We start from the raw sequence: 20880 nt of genomic DNA, 5'->3' as shown, positions 1-20880 counted from the left end.
TATAAAAAATAAAAAACGTCATATATTTTTGATCGAAAAGAGTACGATCTATAACAATGCCAATAAGCTTAATGGGTAGCGACAACACTAGATAAACATATAATAACCGAGTAATTAAAGGAATTTTGTTTTGCATATCAATCTGAGGATGGCTAACTTAGAATGGTGATATTTTCTGTTACTCTCCTATTACATGACTTTCTACCATTTAATATTCTTGGATTTGAGCGGTCAAAGATAGCAGTCTCAGGGAGACCGTTATAAATGTGATATGTTTGCGTAACACACATAAGCTTGGTGACAAGTTGGGGGTAAATATATGTAATAAATCTATAGTTACAGATCATGCACTGCTAGTTCTGACGACAACTAATTCAATAAAACAATATATCCATTACTTTCTGTTGCTTAATATTATCGGATTTGATTAACAATTGCTTTCAAAATATTCAGTTTTGAAACCTTAAAATCATATGTGCATATTTGTCTTAAAAAACTTTCATAATATTACAAATTCAATAAATTTTATAAATATATTCTAATAAAAAATATTGATCAAATCTATGTATTGGAGACCATATCTTATCTAGAATGATATGTATTTATATACTAACCGAGCAATTAAAGCTATTTTGTTTTCATAGCAGGACCGTCAAATCATATGCATGCTGAGTTACGACACCTAACTTAGAATTGTGATATTTCCTGGTTCTCTCCTATTAGATAATATTTTAGTTTCGGGATCGAAATGTTTGAAAACAGTTTGACGACTAAGAACATGCTTTGTTCAACTCTTTTCTTAAGCTGTAAGGCAACGCAATCTGCCACTCATATGCATTTTTTAACTCTTTTTCAACAAACATCAATTTTGTTGAGTTACATATCTTCCTCCAGTCATGAACTCACGATCCATTCACCCTGCCTTTTTCTCAGGTCCCTGAGCCCTGCCAAGACCATCCAAATATTTAAACCGAAACCGCCACACGGGAGGCACTATTTGAACACGCAAACAAAAGGAGGGCCGCTGGGCTGCGCAGTGGCAGCCGAAAGAGCTCAGCAGAGCACTGCGGAAGACCCGGCCCCACGGCAGGCCGCAGAACCCACCCCACCTACCCCACCACCCCCGTGTCCATTCCATTCCATTCCACAGCCATAGAAGACCAGCGGAGAGGTGCGAGACCACCCCAGCTATCATTATCACCCCCTCGCCTATAAATATCCGTCCCTACCATCCGTTCCTCCGTCTCTCCGCCACTTCTTCCGCGTACACCCCGCCGCGGCGCCGCCCTCCTCCCCCGGCTCCGTGTTTGTTTCCCTTCAACGGCGAGAAGGTGAGAGTGAGAGAGAGAGACCCCAAAACCCCAGGGCGAGATTGATCGGGCGCCGGGATGTCGCCGCCGACGAACGGCGCCGTCTCGTTCGCCTACGCGCCGGCCATGGGGGCGGGGGGCCTGCCGGACGCGCTGTTCCTCCCCTTCGACGCCTTCACGGCCGATGACTTCCTCGCCGCGGACGCCACTTTCCTTGGCGGGGTTGGCCCCGACCAGACCCTCCTCCTGCTGCCCTCGTCCTCCGGGAACGGCAGCGGCAGCAGCACTGCCGAGGGGCTCGCCTTGGCGGTGCAGGCGCCGGTTTCGTCCGAGGTGACGACCGCTGTGACCGTCGCCATGGAAGCCGGCTCCTCCGCGCGCGCGCGCGCGCGCGAACCTGCGCCGCCGTCGCCGGCGCTGCCGCTCGTGCACGGCACCGGCCACAGGACCTCCTCCTACCGCGGGGTGACCAGGTACGTCCGTACGTACGTGCTGTGCCCAGCCAGTAGCTGCCCTTAAGCGTGTTTAGGGAGTGTGATTAACTTCTGTCACGTGATTAACCGCCGCACGTGTGGGCCAGGCACAGGTGGACGGGGCGGTACGAGGCGCACCTGTGGGACAACACGTGCCGGAAGGAAGGCCAGAAGCGCAAGGGGCGCCAAGGTAATCATGTCTGGGATGTTCCCCTCTTCTTGCCATGACGGTGATTACCGCGGCGGGCCCGGGGTGCAGTGACTGGATGGTGCTGCGACGGGACGGGATTTCGTTGTGTGTGTGTGGTGGGGGCGGGGGGGAGGTCCGGATCTTTTGTGTACGGGGGGAGAGGATATGATGGGACTCCGCCGTTTCGGGAAAGGATGAAGTGACGAGCATCTCTGTGTAGACGATGATGACGAGCGGAGACCATACCACTCTCCCTGCAAGACCCAGTTCCCGGATTCCCTGCGAAGCCGGCCCCTCTCTTTGACCGTGTAGCCTGTGTAGGTGTAGGTGCCTTTTTTAATCCCTATGGCTAATGTCGCTGCCAAAGCAGTTTAATTACCGGGGTTTATTTATGGAATGCCGATTAATATCTTGGGGTGGTAATTTACTAATTTGCCTGCTGTGGGTAAGTACCTGCCAGTTTGTCAGAGTCAGAGATGCAGTGTATGCAGCCTTTGCTTTTCCACTTTTGTTTTTTGGTTCATGCACGAGGCGTTTGTGGTTTGATCGGTTTCTTTCTTTCTTCGACGTACGTTTTCCATTTTGTTTTCGCCTCCCTTTCAATTTTGTTTTTGCCTGCCATACGTGCAGAGGGTTTTGAATTTGGAAATGTCTGGACATATTTTGTGACAGTGACGTGTTTTTCAGTTAGTGTGGCTTCTGTGCGTCCTTGTTGATCAGCTTCGGGAGAGTTTGTAGTTGTTGGATAGAGGTAGACATGCAGAAGTATCTAGCTAGAACTGTCTGTACTGCGACTGCTCTAGGTGAGGTTAGGGCTGGAAGTAATGCTAGTCCCTAACGAAAACTGCAAATGTTCAGTTTTTTATTTTAACAAGTTTTCTTTTACTTCTTTTTTTAAACAAGAGAAATTTAGTTTCGGACGATGGATAGAGGACCTGTGATCGTTGAATGGGCATACACCTAGATCATGGCATTGAGATTCTATCGGTACGCGCTTGAACTAGCAAACCTGGCACATCACTGCATGTCACAGTAGGTTGACAGTTCATTTATGGTTCAGTCTTGGAAGTATGGCGCGCATGATCTAGGTGCCATGCACAACATCTGCAAGCAACTGCAACCAAATGCAGTAGTACTTTATGGCGAATTTATGATGACGTCACCACTTTTACTACAGTGAAATTTTGAGCATGCCATAGTTCCTTGTTGTTAGACTTGTGTTCGGCTCACGACCATGTTGCGCAAGGTGAATGACTCATGCATGTCCCGGGCTTCTGGGTACAGAATTCATGTGTGCGTGCACTTACAGAGGTACTAGCATGCAGTGTGTTGCACCTGGAAATAACATATGGATAATACATTCAATCTATGAGTTCAAATGTTGAGTCCATGATTTGATGTTCAGGAGAGCCATTGCTCTAAATTTTACTGCCTCGTGTCTTTGTGTCTTACTATTACCTTGCCATAATGTAAAAGAGCTAGTTTTTGTTTGTGCATTTGATATAGATCGCAGCCATCTCGTGCTGTTAGCTAAAGCCTATCTGATACAGTAATGCTTTCTTTTTTCAATTAAAGTTGGTGATTTGCATGCATGGATGGCACCACTTTGTCTAGTGAATATTTGCTCAATTAGATGGTAATGTTTTATGAATAAAATTTCCCACAACAAGCGATGGAAGAAGTGCTTCATATTTTTGCTCTTTGCAACTCTGTATCTTCATTCTTCAGTTCTCTTTTGGTTCTAACTCACTGGTCTTCTCATGTCTACTCTGTTTATGGTCATTATCCTGCTGGCTCTATGGGGGACTTTCTGCAGTTTATTTGGGTACGAACAGTTACTTCCTGCCTTTTGTATCCTTAAGTGTTCCTTCTCAGCATAATGTTAGGTAGAAGCTTAAAATACGTGTGGTGCAGGTGGCTATGACAAAGAAGATAAGGCTGCTAGGGCATATGATCTTGCTGCTCTGAAGTATTGGGGTGCTAATGCTACTACCAACTTCCCTGTAAGTGATGTACTTCTCTTTATTCCTGAACGGTCCATTTTTTCCCCTTGTGACACACAGGAGAGTTGTGTATTGATAAATTACAAAGAAACATGCTTCAAGGTTCAGTTTAGATATTGCACGTAATAAGGCATCCTGGTAGCTATTTTCATGAACATATGCGTCGTACTTCAGGCATGCATGGAAACTCATCATATTTTCTCATCTCCTATGTGAGAACATGTAGTTTCAGCATGAACGTCATAAATTTCTTGTTTGCACTCTGAAAATCACTCAGGTGTTTAGCTACAATATTAGTATATTGACCATCAATTGCACCAATACTCTCCAGTTTTAATCTAAATTAAGATAGCTGCGAACTGAACAATCTCTCCAGTTTTAATCTAAATTAAGATAGCTGCGAACTGAACAATGTGTGCTTGCCTTTTTGTTGAATCGTATACATGTTCATCTTTCCGTTGGACGAATTCAGAATTGTCATATACTCACATCTTTGCTCATGACGTAATTAACATGAAGTTTGTTATCTTCTTAGAGAGAAAACTACATCAGAGAGATTGAGGAGATGCAGAACATGAGCAGGCAGGATGTTGTAGCCTCGCTGAGGAGGTATCTCTTGCTTAAGATTTCATACTACTGCAATCACATGATGTTCAGGCTGCTTATATATGTGTGCTTATGACTTTATGGTGTAAATCTGTAGGAAAAGCAGTGGCTTTTCTAGGGGAGCATCAATCTACAGAGGTGTGACAAGGTAATTTTCAACTACAGGAACCCATTAATTGATCAGTATCTTCTGTGTCAAACTTTAAGCGACGATCTGCTCCACTTGCACCTTAATAATTTTTGCCAGGCACCACCAACATGGACGCTGGCAGGCAAGAATCGGTCGTGTTGCAGGCAACAAGGACCTGTATCTCGGGACTTTTGGTAAGAGCTTGTAGCTCTGATGTCTCGTAGTCTCGTACCAAGAATATCCTGAATGAATGTAGCCTTTTATACCAGAACCTAGTATGGCAGTATGCTTATGTATAGGAAGCTATGGTCTTGTTCTTACCTTTAATAAAAGAGAAATAATATTACCTTGAAATCAGAATGCAAGATTGGGGAAAAGGCTGGTGTAATATATATTTTGTTCCAAAAATCCATTCTGACATTTATTTGACACATTATTAACATCAGTATTTTGTTGTAGAATGGTTACTTGTGCTTGAGGGATAAGTTGTTCTTTTGTAACCATGTATATAATTCTCACTCCATTATATTGCTGAATTGTGCCAGCTCGTCCTATGATGCACTTATGTGGTCCTATTCTACGTTATGCAATGGTTACTTTTATGAATTTTACATGATGCGTTTGTTACTTTTATGAATGGATTGTTCTAGTCATGACTCATCTGGACTAACCGAACTTTACTCCTTCCAGCAACCGAAGAAGAGGCTGCAGAGGCGTACGACATCGCGGCGTTGAAGTTCAGAGGCGACAACGCTGTCACCAACTTTGAGCCCAGCCGATACAACCTGGAAGCGATCGCTCAACGCGACCTTCCCATCAGTGGACCTGGAAGGCGGTTGACTCAGAAGCCAGCGCCAGAGGCAGAAGGCAAAGTCACTCTCAGCACTCCTACTTCATCCTCCCAGCAGTCGAGCAACAGCCTGCCATCTTATTTCTTCCCCAACCTCCTGCAGCCCCTGTCTCAGCCCCTACAGGTTCAACCTCTGCCGAGCTACAACTACAGCTTTGGAGAACCCAACTTCCACTGGCCCTATGGTAACGTGGAGCAGAAGGTGCAGCTTGACAGCAAGTTGGAAGTGGTTAATGGTCTCCTGCAGCTCGCCAGCACTGCTGCGAACCGACTGTAGTCCCAGAAATGCCGATGTTTTAAGTGGAAGCTGCGAGGAGGAAAGTAATGTATTTGGTTGGGTGATTGGGAGGGCATGTTTTGAGGAACTGATAGTATGAACATAGGGTAAGGGTGTAGCCGGGTGCCGTTTGGTTGTGTCCTTTTTGGTGTACAAAGGCATCCGGACTCCAGTGAAGTTAGCTAGACGCTGTTACCGATAACACTGTAGGTGTAAGCGCGAAGTGCAGCGTACCCGTGTGGGCCCTTCGAAATGACTCCGTGGTGTATTTATCTCAGAACTGCTAAGTTATTAACTAAAGGGTTCTTTTGGATACATGTACCAGTGCATAGCTACGGTTTCAGCTTAATGCTTGATCTTCGAGAGGTGAGTTCTGGAATGCCGCGTTGCCGCGCTCCAGCCTCCAGGTCCTATTGGCACGTTCTGGCCTCGCGGAAGCAGCGTGACGCGCCACCAATTCTCGAGGCCGGCGCTGCCGAGCGGATTAGTACTTCGCACATCGCCTGCACCGCCCCCGCGGCCCGCGACTGCTGTTCACGGCCGCATCAAGCATCGTCAAGGGTTCCCGCTGGGCTCTTTGATCTCGCGTGCCAAACTGGCCCGAAGCCCTGCTGGTGCCGCACACGCCCGCGCGCCTCTTGCCGTCATGCCCAAACGGCGGCATGGCACCGCCAGTAAGTATGCTACGAAAGGCCGTAGCCATGGCCGGTGGGACGGTGCCTGCCCGGCCCCGGCGGCGCGACCGGCGGTCCAGTTCAGATGCGCCCAACGAACACCGCCCGCCTCGCCCATAGTCTGGGCGCTGGCCGTGGACTATGGCCTATGGGTTCGGCCTTTCGTAAATAGGCGCACCAGGCAATGGACTCCTTGGATAGGATGTCCACTGCTTCAGAGCGCACCTGACCAACTGAGCAGCCTCGCGCGGTCGTGCCCAAGTTTCCAAGAAAAAAATAAAACGACTGTAAAAAATTGGCAGAGAAAAGGGCGCTGAAATGCTTAAGTGGTCTTCAATGCAAGATCTAAACAGTCACCAAATGATGGCAAACAAGGAAGTGCAGGGTTTGGATACAAGAAACTAAGAGCTCACCTAACATTCAATCTTTCGTCAACATAGATTAACAACAACATAAAAGATGTTCGTGGTATTAAGCATTCATGGACACAAATCTTACTGTGTCAGATCACTGAGTTAACTCATTCTTTGATAGTACTCGCTACAAATTTATTCTGCTTGGAACAACAAGCACATTGCTGGCAAATGACACATGAAACTAGTCACGCCGCAAAAGGTGAAATGAAATATCGTGAAGAGTTCACAACTTTAAGACTTCACCTGAGGAGGAGCATCGCCCTGGCCCTGCAGAGCGGGATCGGATTTGACAGCATCCAATGTCTTGAAGAACTCCTCAGGAAGCGCAACAGGCCGGTGCTGCGGAACATGCTTAGGAATCGGGGTGTCATCTTCAATCACCTCACATTCATAGTCATCAGGAACACCCCATGGATCCCATTCTGCCATTCGTTGCAACATAATACTAAACTTAAAATAAACTGGAGCCCAAAAGTTTTGTATCAGCAAATAACACATGCAGATATATATGCTGGAACTAGAAGCCTGGAACATGTTCATAGACATAAGCAGTGTTGCAAATATATTTCGGACACACTCACACACAGTCAGCAATCTTAATACTAAGGAATAGATGATGGGTAAATCAATTGTTGGTCATCAAGAGTTACAGTAACAATAACTTAACAAACTTCAAGTTTAGCATAACATGACCATTTGTGCCACTATTCCCTCCCATTAGTAACAGCGAACTAGAGTGTTGTATTAGTTAGTGTTTGATATATCAGGGTGCTCCTTTTTGGCAGTTTGCCACCAAGTCGATGCACCATTTCCCCCTTATATTTTTGGGGGCAAGTTCAGATGAAAAGCATCAGCAAGCCATGACCTTCTCTTTTGAGAAAATAAGACTTAAATCTATGTGACTTTATTCCCCACTTTAGCTTAGCTTAGCAGCAAGAATATGAATCAAGCATGAATGCTCTACAAGAACCTTAACAGTGTAACAGTGTATGCTTTGCCTATAGAACTGCAAAAATTGCAAGTTCTTATCAGTGTGATAAAATGGTAAAACGACTTTTTAGTTGAAATATAATAAGCTGAATGAAAGAATGGCATCATTCTTGATGTAACATGCACCATGAGACCAGAAGCAAACATAACTACAAGACAGAAACTCCAGGTTACATAAACAAGTGTTTCACATCAAAGGTGAGTTTTCATAAACCGACCAGTACATCCAAAAGCTTTAGTGTTAAGGAAACACAGGTTATATGCTTGAACAACATCTATTAGACTATTACCTACCTTACCACAATCGTAGGCTCGCCGCTACGGACAGCCAGACAATAAACGAGCAATGCCATGGATATTTCCCATGATCAACAAGCAACCTCAAAACAAACATCCCATCTATCTATATCCACTAGAACATAATTCTATCACCAAAGACCCTACTACCAATCGACAGCCACTCGTCCTACATGAGCTAATCACGCATCAAGTGCCACTATGTTGTTGTCCCCAGATCATGAAACCATCTATCATACAAGGCAGCCATCATACAAAATGAACTAACTGAAACAAATGTACATCAATTGCCCTGATTTCTATCTTATGGATCAGTAAAGGCTTAAAGCTACAGCATAAAAAAGGAATCTAGTGTAGAGATAACGAGACCAAGGGGAGGAAATGGGGGAGTGGAGATAGCAAAGAGTCAAGTGTACCAATCATCTTGGCGATGAGCTTGAGCTCGTCCTGGGCTTCCTCGATGAGCTCCTCGACCTGCCCGCATCCGATTCTGTCCTCGATGAGCTTCCAGTCGTCCTCCTCCTGGCAGATCTGGAGGCGGTGATTGGTGAAGGACTCGACGGCCTTGCGGTAGCCCTCGTCCTTGGGGACGGCCTCGATCTCCTTGAGCGTGCGCGTGTAAAGCCCGATGAGCACCTCCCGCGCGTTGGGCACCACGTCGAGGCCCACGATCCCCGTTGTCTCCTTCACGGCGCGTGCCGCACGCAATGCCGCCAGGCCGCCACCGCCGGTCAGGATCCGCCGCAGGAACATCTCGCCGTCGTCGCTTGCGGGGGTGGTGGTGGTGGTACTGGTGGCGTCTCTCTGGTGAGGTGCGGGGCTGAGAGGCTGCTGGATGGGGGCAGAGTTGGTGTTCTTGATGCGGTGGCCGCGTGGGCCGTGGACTCGCTGTTATGTGGGCTTTTCCCCTCTGAGTTAGAGTGGGCTTTCTTTCGAACCAAGTGGACGCTAAATTTCTAGAGTTTTTTATTTTTTTATTTTCTAACTTAAAATAGGCTTCTAGTAGAAAGATTGGTAAAAATAGGCTTCTCGTAGGAAGATTGGTAAAAATAAACGTCTACCGATGATGGCTAGGCCCGTACCGCTTCTTGAGGGCGTTCAGCCATTGGATGAACAGTAGTCATCAAAATTACTGTTCCTACCTCTCGTTTCCTCTTCTATATGATCTATTCATAACAGTAGTCTTCTGTTGCTCTAAAAATTCGAGAATATATGTCTTTTCAATAGACATGTCCTCTCATCATGTCTTTTTACCATATATAAATATGTAAACACCATGATCAATGAATACAAGAGTTCATTGATTTCATTCTCTACTTCTTTGTCTCTTTACATTCATTTACAATATGTTATCAGCACGAATGTTCTCCACCGAGACATCGGCCACAATAGAAGAACACCGACGGCAAGAACAGAGATGGACAACGAGATGGGCTGCGATTCCACTCTCCTTATGAACTCCATCGTCTTCTACTGCGACTAATCCTCAGGTGCCCCCGTGCGTATCTTCGCCATTCATCACAGACAAACGATCTACACTGTGCTACAAAGGCAATGCACTCGCGCTCTACAAGGCGTTCATCGGCATCAACACAGAGAAGAAATCGATTTCGACCATCTAGAACAGAGGCACGAAGGCCATCAGGTACTCATTGATGCTATATTTTCAACCTTGAGGGCGTTGGAGACCGCGTATTCTTCTCGTTCTTCTCCTAATTATTAATGCAAAAAAGGTGATTACCTCTTCCACTTGATATAACACAATATTCCAAACCTTTGCATATTGGCCATACATTAGGTAGTACTCTAATACTACTGCGGAATCTACACTATGTCTAACACACAGTAACTATCCTTAAAGTGCGTACCCAATGTTAAATTTGGAACAAATATCTACACCTTTTCAAGTGATTACCTTAATTCATATCTCATATTGACCATACACAAGGTAGTACCTAAGTACTACTGTAGGATCTACACTATATTTAGGACACAGTAACTATCCTTAATGTGCGTATTCAATTTGAATATGAATTAAATAAAGGCCTACACCATTTTGGTGATTATCTTTAAAGTGTTAACATAAAATTTGTATAACACAAAGTAATAGAAACATAGCTATCTACTGACAAATGTCAGATTATGCCTCCTACTACTGTGAGATATACACCACATCTGGTGATTATCTTCAACGTGTTAGCTACATAATTTGAGATCTACACTATGTAATTCAAGTTTTAACTTGACTTTACAAATTTTGCATTATTATTAAAACATTACCATAATGATTTTTAATTTACCTACTATAAATTAATCAAATCTATGGTCAAAATCCATGTACGATACAAAGGCTGGCAAAGAGTTCGATGAACTCACACTCGACGGTCACAATTATCCAACATGGACAATGGACGTCAATATTAGTCTTGTGTCCCACGGAATAATAGCGGCACTACTACCTCCCCAAGAGGAAGAATCACCGCTACAAGATCATGTTATAAGGCATCATATCCATCTGGATCCTAAGTCTGAGTATCTAATGAAAAATCTGAGCACTTTGTAGCTAGCTCTCAAAAGCATATGTGAACATCAGACAATCATTCTGCCCGATGCATGTCATGAATGGACACATCTCCGACTCCAGGACTTTAAGTCCGTCGGAGAATACAATAATGATGTTCATGAATCTGCTCAGAATTGAGTTTTTGCAGAAAAAGAACCCACAAATACGAAAAAATTAGATAAAACTTTATCTACTATGTTTCCCGCTGATAGGATCTTACAACAACAATACCATGCAAGAGCATACCATGTTTATTTTGACTTAATCCATGTATTACTTCAGGCCGAAAAGTATGATGAACTCCTTCTAAGGAATCATCATTAGCGTCCAATCGGCGCTGCTCCTTTACCTGAAGTACATACTAATGTTCAGAATAACAATAAGTTCAAATGGCTCTATTAAATGTCATCCAAAGAACTTCAATGGTAAACACAAATGCAACAAAAAGCAGAAGCTGGATTAGGGTCAAGGCATTTCCAAACTTGACAAATCTAATGTTTGTCGCAAGTGTAGATGCTACAAGCACTCCACTAAGAAATATCGCACTCCAAGATATTTAGTTGATCTGTATTTATAATCCGTGGGACATAACCAACTTGCTCAAGGAAAAAGATTTGAAGTACACTTCAATCTTCAAACTGACTCCACCAAGGAGGCTAGTTGTTCACAACAAGTTCTGCAAGAACCATGTAACAACTAGATTCTTCTGCAGCCAGAAGATCCTATGAGCACGGAAAATATGATTGTCGGATTTGCTTCGCACGACATGTTTAGAGACCTTATATAGTCTCTCAATTCCTTGGATACCATATTATCTACGCCCCATTAAATGTTGTAATACAATATTATATCAGCACTATGATATTACAATAAAGTATGTATGTATTCTATATATCTGAAAAGAATTTCATATCAAATTCTTCAATTCTATATATAGAATTCTACGGGAGTTAACTCAATGGAGGAAATGTGTATTGTGGATAGTTACACCACAAATTCTATACTTAGGGAAACCAAAATATTTCCAAACTCTTACTAAGAGATAATGAAATATTTTGACAACCGCTGGATGCGATGTAGTGATTATTGGCTTTGATCGTGCCATAATTACTCTCATTATGGGTACACAAGTCATAATCATTGATGCTCTATAGTATCTCAACTCAACCCGTACCTTATAAGTTATAGAGATATCCGTCAGAATGGTTTCCATATCGAAACCCATGAGAAATTTTTCCTCTTAATCAACGGATATGACAAGCTTCCCTATATACCATATGGATTGTAGTATACATACATTAAATCCCGTACCACATATTGCGTACAAAATAATTTTTCTATCTTGATTACATCAAGACTTGGCATGATTGCCTTGGTCACTCTACATTAGAGATGATGAGAAAAATCATTAGCAATTCTATTGGTCACAGTATTCCCAAAATCTTCAGATTTATGTACACCACATGTGTCACAGGGAATTTAATTTTAAGGCCCTCTTACCTTAAAATTCATAATGCGCCACCCAATTTCCTAAATGCATTCAAGAATATACATGTCGTTCTATTTCAATAATTTTATGGACCATCTAGGTATTATACAATGTTGCTTGATGCATCTAGAAAATAGTCTCATATGTGTAATTTATACATAAGGCACCACACTTATGCCAAACTAATTGCTCAAATTATCAAATAGAGCAAATAATCCTGGACGCAGGATCAAATCTATTCACATGGATAATGCCGTTCCTTAATGTGCATTCAATTATTGTTTGGTTTTGGGCACTACTGCATTAAATACCATATGTGCACATTCAAAATGGTCTAGCTGAATCTCTCATCAAGAGAATCAAATTATTTGCCTGACCGACCAAAGAATTGTAATTGACCAACATCTTGTTGGTGACATGCAGCTTTACACACCGCATCATTATACCAAATTCATCCAACTGCAATCATACGACTCCCTCCATTGCAGTTAATAAATGGAAATTTGGCCTCAGCCAAATATTCATTGCCTGTATGCTCATAACATTTTGAGGACAATTTCAGGTATTAGGGGGAGATTAATACCACAAAAAATGCCAGGAATCATAAGAGAATGTCACACACGTTCACATTCAATCATCATATCCACGTATCTGAGATCTGAATCATTATTCAGACCATCTTGTATTTGCAACATATTGCAAATCATTTGCCAGATGCGTTTACTCGTCATAAAGGTGTCATCAAATCCTACATTCCTGTTAAGAATGTGCCGAAAAGAGTGGAGGTACCAAACAAAATCACTCAACTCCCAAATCAAAATAAGAGGGGGAGAAGTACGGTCACAAAGAATAAAGCTTCTTGTAAGCTACTACGGAAACAGAGGAATCCCTCCTCTACGACAGTAAATGCAAATCAACAACATCAAGTTGATAGATACCTTATGGATATTCACTATCGAAACGCATATAGATGTTCAACATCCAAATACCCAACACAAATGTGTACACAAATTCAGGCGCTGGGTCATGGGAACACCCTAACTCCATTGTTTTGGGAAATACACGAAGTTAAATATGATAATATTTCCACAAACTATATTGATTACATAGAATCAGTCAATACCAAAGACTACAAATTTTCGACAAATAATTTCTCCTCAAAAATTGCAAAAGATCTTCAATTGGATCCAGTCCAAAGTTCATGGCCATGGCAGGGTGCCTCAAGCACTCGGACCGGACCAAATAGAAGGAAACAATTGAGGTAGAATTACACTCGCTCACAAAAGAGAGGTATTCACAAAAGTAATATCTACACCTCTAATATCTTCCCTACGAAAGCAAAATGGATTTTTAGTCCATAAGATGGTGAAATAGCAAGGCTTGTAGCACATAGGTTTACGCAGAGGCCCGACATCAATTATGATGCTACATACCCCATGGTATATGTGAAAATTATGTTCTCATATTCAATATCATTGGCAGATCAAATGAATTGGATAGATTCGGACATATAAGTCCCTAATGGACTTCGCATTCTGAATCTAAATACAAATCGCAATATATATTGTGTACAGCTCAAAGTCACTCCATGACTTCAAGCAGTTAAGTTGATTGTGGTACAATTTACTAAATGAGTTCTTTCCACAGAAAGGTTACTCCAAACACAATGATTATATATGTGTGTTCATAATAAAGTCTCAATTAGATTTTGTTTTATCTCCAAACCACACACGACAAAATATGTAATCATCTTATGACGGAATTTGAGATGAATAATTTGGGTAAAATCAAATTTTGCTTAAATCTACAACTTAATCATATTTCTTCAGGAATATTTATCCATCAGTCCATCAATATCCAAATGATATTGAACAATCATATCCATTAAAATACTTATGATCATTCAATCCCTAAATATGAATCAAGATCCATTCATACATTGGATTGACAATGAAAAGATATTGAACCTAAAATTCTATATCTTAGTGCTATCAAAACGCTCATGTATCTTGCAAATCGCAACAGATCTGATATTGCATTTGCAGATAACTTGCTAGTTTAAATAATACATATCTAACAACGCCATTAGGCGGGAGTCAAAGAAGATATCTATAGATATCTTTATGGTACCAAAGATCTAGATTTTTCTATCAAAAAAATCAATATATGATCATAGTGGGATATCTATATACTGGCTATATAACTGATCCCCATAACAACATATCACAGACTGATTTCATGGTGATATAGTCTTCTCATAGGAGTCATTAAAATAGATTTCAGAGGCTACTTCCATCTATCATTCTGAAACATCACATATATGTGTATGACTTCGTAGAGTGATAAAACACATATATCATGTGGTATTGATTCCATTGAATCATCAATAATTATCTATGAAGATAATTCTGCACGTATTTGCTCAAATACAAACATGTTACATAAAGAGCAGTATAACCAAACATATTGCTCTTAAAATGTTCTATCCTCCTAATAGAGAGATAGAAATCTTACAAACTAAATCATATAATAATCTCGTATATTATTCACTAAGTCCTTACCAACTTCCGTATTACAAAATGTATTCACGTAATTGGTATGCGATGACTACGAGATTTACTAGGTCAGGGGGAGTTTATCCCTAAATAATAATATGTTCATATTATATTACACTCTTTTCTTTTATGAGTTTTTCCTATACGGTTTCTCATATAAGATTTGTAATGAGACAATATCTACACAAGATCATATATCATATCTCTTATTTTTCCTTTCAGGTTTTTTAAAAGAGATATCAAAGACATATCTATTGTTCTCTAAACTCGCTTATGAGTTTTTCCTTTTAAAGGTTTTCTCATATGAGTTTACAAAGAGACAATAATCAATATATGTTGTACCATTTTATTCTTATTTTTTCACTGAATTTTAAAGGAGTTTTAACAGTATATCACTTGTATTACTCCTATTTTTCCATGAGGTTTTAACATAATCCATAGATTATAATTATTGTTCTCTAAGCCCACCAAAATGAGTTTTTCCTATTTAGATTTCTCATATGAGCTTATGATAAGGCAATAACCTATCTATGTCATGATATTTTCTCCTTATATTTTCCGATTGGGTTTTAAAAGAGTTTTAATGGCATATCAATATATTATTTTCTTCTCATATTTTTTCAACATGATTTTTGGAGGAGTTCTAACAAAAAGTTTATATTCAAGATAATTGATCAAGAGGGAGTGTTATGAATAGACACTTTTAGATATAACCATGTGATCAATTATCAAAAGTTGTGTCTATTGAGAAGAGATGTCTTCCCAATAGACATGTCCTCTCATAATATCTTTTCACTATGTATAAATATATAAACACTATGATCAATAAATACAAGAGTTCATTGTTTTCATTCTCTACTTCTTTGTCTCTTTACATTCATTTACAATAAAAGTGTAGTCGCCCCATGAGAGGGCGGTAGACGTTTATTTTTGCAAATCTTTCTACGAGCAACCTATTTATTTAATATTTTAAGTTAGAAATATAAAAATAAAAAAAACTCAAATTTTTGTACATAAAAAGAAAGCCCACTCTAACTGAGAGAAAAAAAAGCCCACATAACCCCACCATACATAACCCCACCATATATGCGTTATATGTCACCACCCGACATTTGCTTTGTAACTATGAACATCAATACGAAACAAAGTCCCTTCTGCTATAAAAAAACTTGGCTCGTTACTAAAATTCGTCTTGCTAGGGATCAGCCACCAGCTTTAGTCCCAAATGTCATGTTTTTGGAGCGCTGATTACGCCTTGGGATTCGCACTCTGGACAAAACCCCCACATCTTATTAAGACTTTCTTTGCATAGTCCCCCGAGTTCATTTTTCTCAACGAGTTAACGACTAGAATCACGCGATGAATGAGACGATGTTAGCTAACAGGTCAGCTGGGCTGCTGTTCAAGTGAATAAAGATTACGTTATGACTTGCGACTTCGCGAAGGTTACACGACAAAACTGAAACTGTTTAGATTCGCATCGGTCCTTAGCACGTAGCATGAAGATATTTAGTTCAGCTTAGCGATGGAATCGAATTCAAACTAAAGGTTCCAAAATTATCACATAAACTGCCAGCACCAGAATGCCTTGTTTAAAAAGTGCTAGATTTGATTTACAGACTAATAGCAGAGTCAACCACCTACTGATATTGACAGCTTTCCATACCGCTTCAGTAAATCGGAAACGTATCAACGAGTTTTCCATCAGTACACCACCAAGTAAACTTAATGTTGGGTCACCTACCAAGATAAAGCTTAATAACATCATATTGGAATTGAAGAATCTAGAAACAACTTAGTATACGAGGAACGATAACATCTCAACTTGGTCTTAGACTAGCAATGCATCTGGAATTCTGGACTATCCACTGGAACAATGCAAATGTTAATAACGTGCATATATAATATGCCTCTCGCTCAAGTAGCAAACACTGGTTAGCATTAGTGCCTGAAATGCGAATTTACATTCAATGCAAAAACTAGACACTTAAGTATTATTAACAACCTCAGATTCCAAAACAACTAAGTACATTAGGTAAAGCTCGTATTTAAATGGAGTAATACTACAGTACCTCAAAAGCTAAAATGAGCCACTTCCTCATCTTCTCCATCACCTTCTTCGTCCTCCTCAGAAAACTTGAAATCTTCCGATGCCTCCTCTTCGTCCTCCTCATCAGCATCATCCATCATGTCTGAAGCAGGATTTTTGCCCTTCAAACCAGTGCTGAGTACCACAGTTTGTCCTTTGGATTTCATCATATCTCTCTGCAATTTTTCCATGTTCGCCTTCCTACGTTCCGCCTCCAGTCTTTCCTTTTCAGCAATCCTCTTGTCAAGATCAGCCCTGAAAATTTTCAAATAACAATTAGTAATGAGGCTGTAAATACAGGTAGGCAGATAGTCTTCTATCAGTTCATCTTAGGAGACAAGACCTGTAAGTTTCCATGTATTCCTTGGCGCTTGCTTCTATAGCTTCAAAAAATGCATCGACTCCAGTACCAGATACTGCAGATACTCCAACAGAACGTAGATTCTTGTAAAATTCGTCAAGAACCAGAGAAAGGCTTCGGGTAAATGTAGAGGAGTAAGATTTATCCGAATCCAAAGCTGTCTGAAACGCCTCAAAGTCTTGCATCCACTGGTCCAGTAAATAAGATTAAGCTCCAGTTACAGATATCAGTGTAATATTGTGAAAAGCAAAACTTGTGGAATATACAAGTGCAATATTGTAAAACACAAACTGGCTAATAAGTCAGCAAGATGAACAAAACTGAAGGTAATGGACACAAACTCAACCGAGTTGTTCATACACATATTTCACGGCATGCAAATTCTGCCAAGTATAAACAAAAGAGAGCCATTGCATGACGTGTGAAGTGTAATTTTGACAGCATGAGAATAATATATGGCAGAAGCTAATGAGATAGAATCAACAACAGAGGAAACAATATTGTCATAAATTGTATACATACTTCGATAGCAAACTCATGCTTGGCCACATCAACCTTGTTAAATGTCAGGACCAGAGGGAGGCGGGTTTTGTAGAGAATACTGCAGGCATAAAGCATGTTGCTCATGAAAGTAACAGGGTTTGTTGACCTGGGTGTGTCAACAACATATGCAACAACTGTTGGAAATGTTGATGCAAAAGCTTCAGTAATGATAGCTCCTGAAGCCGACCAAGTGAAGATCTCAATCTGGCCAGGAGTGTCCACCAACACATAATCCAACTGGCCTGCACGTCTTTCAATAACAGACACAACCTAAGAATGAATATTAGAGGTCATGTTAGCTGAATAAGACGATGGTAGCAGGAAAATGCAATTTTCAAATACCATCAAAAGTGCTATAATTTTACAAATAAGTTGAATTATTCAGTACGGCATCAGAAAAATTCCCCTGCACTCCAATGTAAGCTGAAATTGAACGCAATTTCTACAGCAGTTAGCATGGAATAGTAGTTGACACAGCATCCAAAATGCATTCCTCTATCATATTTGAGTAGGTAAAAAACATCATTTCGCAAAGCATACCAGTCCTATTTGTCTTGGATCCTATTATGTTCGGTAGAATCTCAACAGTGCACAGCATTCTAGTGACTACTGCTGAGCATTCGAAACACTTCCCAGTTTCATGGAGATCTATGCATAGGATCGGCATATCGAAATATCATCCTTGTGTTCAAGTTTAGTCCTGAAGCAATCTAAATATTACTACCTCCATTCTTTTTTTACTTGTCGTTTAGGACATCGACACGATCTCCAACAAACACGTTTGACCGTTACTTTTCATAACTACCTATTGGTAAAAGTCGATAAAAAATTGATGGCGTGAAAATACTTTTTCATGATAAATTCATTGGTATCACTTTCATATGTCAAATCCTAATAGTTTTGTGTATATTAGTGACCAAAGTTCCTAAAGTTTGACTTCACACATTCTAGGATGACATCTATTTGAGAATAGAGGTTGTGTGTTTGTGAAGTTGCACAGCTGAAAAATTATCATTTAATACTCGGATGCACATATAAAATTCTTTTGCGTTCTTACTAAGCAATTGGTGCCTATACACAGCATACTAGGCATTGTTGTGAGGCTAGCACAAAAACTATTCTGTTTAAAATTGTCATCATATGTTTGAACTCTATTTTTCACCTAACTAGGTGTGTTTGTGCAACGGGGTCAGATGGAATCATGAAATAGATTATAGCGCCCCATGGGCTGACACTAACCTCATCAAACTTGGTGGCGAACAAGTTGAGCGAGGTGAGGATGCCACCGTTGGGACCAAGTCCGTACTCCTTCATCACTTCCTTATACCGCACTGTATCGCGGATATCAATGTTGGCCCCGAATGGCAGCGTCATCACCGCAGGGTCAAGGTTGATGACGTAGCCCCTCCTGTTTGATGCCTGTGTATCGCACACCAGCCGATGCATAAAAGTCGTCTTCCCCGTCCCTGCACAATAGACCGAACCAATCATATCCAAAACTCCAAACTGCTGAAACAAAAGATCAAAGCACCACATGTTGGCGAGGGGATTCCTGGTAGGAAACGTCAATGAAATAGCAGGTGAGGGAATTCGACGCACCGGCCATGCCGATGACGATGATGATGACGGGCTTCTTCTTGAAGTTGGTGCGCCCCGGGCCGATGGAGAGGCTCCCGATGGAGTCCGCGAGCTCCTCGCCTTTCTCGTTCCCCTCTTCTTCCACCTTCCCCTTCCCCTTCCCCTTTGCGTCCGTCTGCACACGTTCCATATCCAGCGCATAAAATCGTCACTCTAGTATCACATAACCAAATGGGGAAACAATCGCCGAGGGGAGGAATCGGGGGGAGGCGGCGGCGGCGGCGGCGGCATGCCTGGTCCTCGAGGTCCATCTGGCTGGGCTTGCTCGCGGCGGCCGGGTCGGAGTCCACGTCCATCGGCGGCGCGGAAGGTGCGGCGAGGGGAGGGAGGTTGCCGCTAAACCCTAGGGTTCACTGGGAGGGGCGTGGGGGAGCGGAAAGGGAATGAGAGAGAGGGGAAGCAGCAGCGAAGGGCAACGGCGAGTAGAATGGTTGTTGACTTGCTGGACGGAACCGACATTGTACGGGGAAAGTGCTCCAATTCCCGGGCCTGGGCGCATTAATCGGGCCGTATGTGTGTGGGCTGGGCTAAACCATGCCGCGGCGATGGTTTATCGGGCCGTCTGCGGTCTGCCGTGCTGTGCGCACACGCCGCGAGACAGATTGTTACGCGCCCACGCGGGCCGGCACAGTGTTCCGAGAGTGCTGCTGCTGAACGTGCCGGTCTTTTCCGTGAAGGCACACCACTCGCACGCTGCCGTGCCATCACTGTTCACCGGGCCATTTTGGTTGCTCGCAAGCGTTGCTGCAGGGCGTAACAGCCAATTCAGGCATGCCTATACAAGGACGTATTTCGATTTTCGTAGGAACCTGCAGGAAAGCCCGTTACCGTTGACAATTCACAGGCTGTCTCGAAGGTTCATCTCCATCACATAAGACCGCAGAAACGGAATTAAAATGGATGTAAAATCTGCTTTTTAATTTCACCAACACTTTTAGCTTTTGCAACCGCATAAACTGCACAAAAGTAAATCGCAGATGTTCTTATATGTTACACTTTCACTGCAAGCAGATATACACACATATGGATTCACAAGTATATATAAACGGTTTTTTGGAGGATTACAAGTGTGAATGAATCAAATAACATTTTCAATAAATCTGCAACGCACGGAAAATTTAGAACAAGAATTGAATAATTCGTATGAATGAATTGGCTTATAGTACGTGTAGTATGTTCCAGTCGAATCATGGACACAATTGACAACTTCTCGTATAAGCATGCGTGTGCGCACGCAAGAATATAATTCAGTCGTCGGAGAGCTTGTCGAGCAGCATCCGCATCACCTTCACCTGCACCTGCAAGTCCTCGATGTAGCTCGCCGCGTCCTGGAACAGCTCGCCGAGCCCACAGGGCTCGCGGCAGGCCGGCACCAGCCTCCGCAGCTCCCTCACCTGCTTGATCAATCTAGAATCCTCCAGAATGT

At 42.0% G+C, this 20880-nt stretch overlaps 3 protein-coding genes across 3 annotated transcripts; 1 reads left to right on the top strand and 2 right to left on the bottom strand.

Moving 5' to 3' along the window:
* Positions 1 to 1128: 1128 nt before the first annotated feature.
* On the top strand, positions 1129 to 5882 carry LOC133912367 (AP2-like ethylene-responsive transcription factor AIL7). Its single transcript, XM_062355055.1, has 8 exons — positions 1129 to 1783; positions 1891 to 1973; positions 3790 to 3798; positions 3888 to 3976; positions 4512 to 4585; positions 4680 to 4730; positions 4830 to 4906; positions 5403 to 5882. Exons 1-8 carry the CDS (start codon positions 1389 to 1391, stop codon positions 5837 to 5839), a joined length of 1215 nt encoding a protein of 404 aa, XP_062211039.1. The 5' UTR covers positions 1129 to 1388; the 3' UTR covers positions 5840 to 5882.
* Positions 5883 to 6915: 1033 nt separating this feature from the next.
* Positions 6916 to 9062, bottom strand: LOC133912366 (probable NADH dehydrogenase [ubiquinone] 1 alpha subcomplex subunit 5, mitochondrial). The gene is made up of 2 exons (XM_062355053.1): positions 8633 to 9062; positions 6916 to 7351 (listed from the first exon to the last, which is right to left on the bottom strand). The coding sequence occupies exons 1-2, from the start codon at positions 8967 to 8969 to the stop codon at positions 7161 to 7163; spliced, it is 528 nt and encodes a 175-aa protein (XP_062211037.1). The 5' UTR covers positions 8970 to 9062; the 3' UTR covers positions 6916 to 7160.
* A 7683-nt stretch (positions 9063 to 16745) lies between these two features.
* LOC133912365 (GPN-loop GTPase QQT2-like) lies at positions 16746 to 19900 on the bottom strand. The gene is made up of 6 exons (XM_062355052.1): positions 19688 to 19900; positions 19416 to 19569; positions 19056 to 19282; positions 17796 to 18086; positions 17256 to 17461; positions 16746 to 17167 (listed from the first exon to the last, which is right to left on the bottom strand). The coding sequence occupies exons 1-6, from the start codon at positions 19748 to 19750 to the stop codon at positions 16897 to 16899; spliced, it is 1212 nt and encodes a 403-aa protein (XP_062211036.1). The 5' UTR covers positions 19751 to 19900; the 3' UTR covers positions 16746 to 16896.
* Between the last annotated feature and the right edge of the window lie 980 nt (positions 19901 to 20880).

This window comes from Phragmites australis, chromosome 3, assembly GCF_958298935.1.
Source record: "Phragmites australis chromosome 3, lpPhrAust1.1, whole genome shotgun sequence".
NCBI classification, from domain to species: Eukaryota; Viridiplantae; Streptophyta; class Magnoliopsida; order Poales; family Poaceae; genus Phragmites; species Phragmites australis.
Note: the sequence above shows the minus strand (reverse complement) of the source record. Positions and strands in the feature narration are given on the sequence as shown.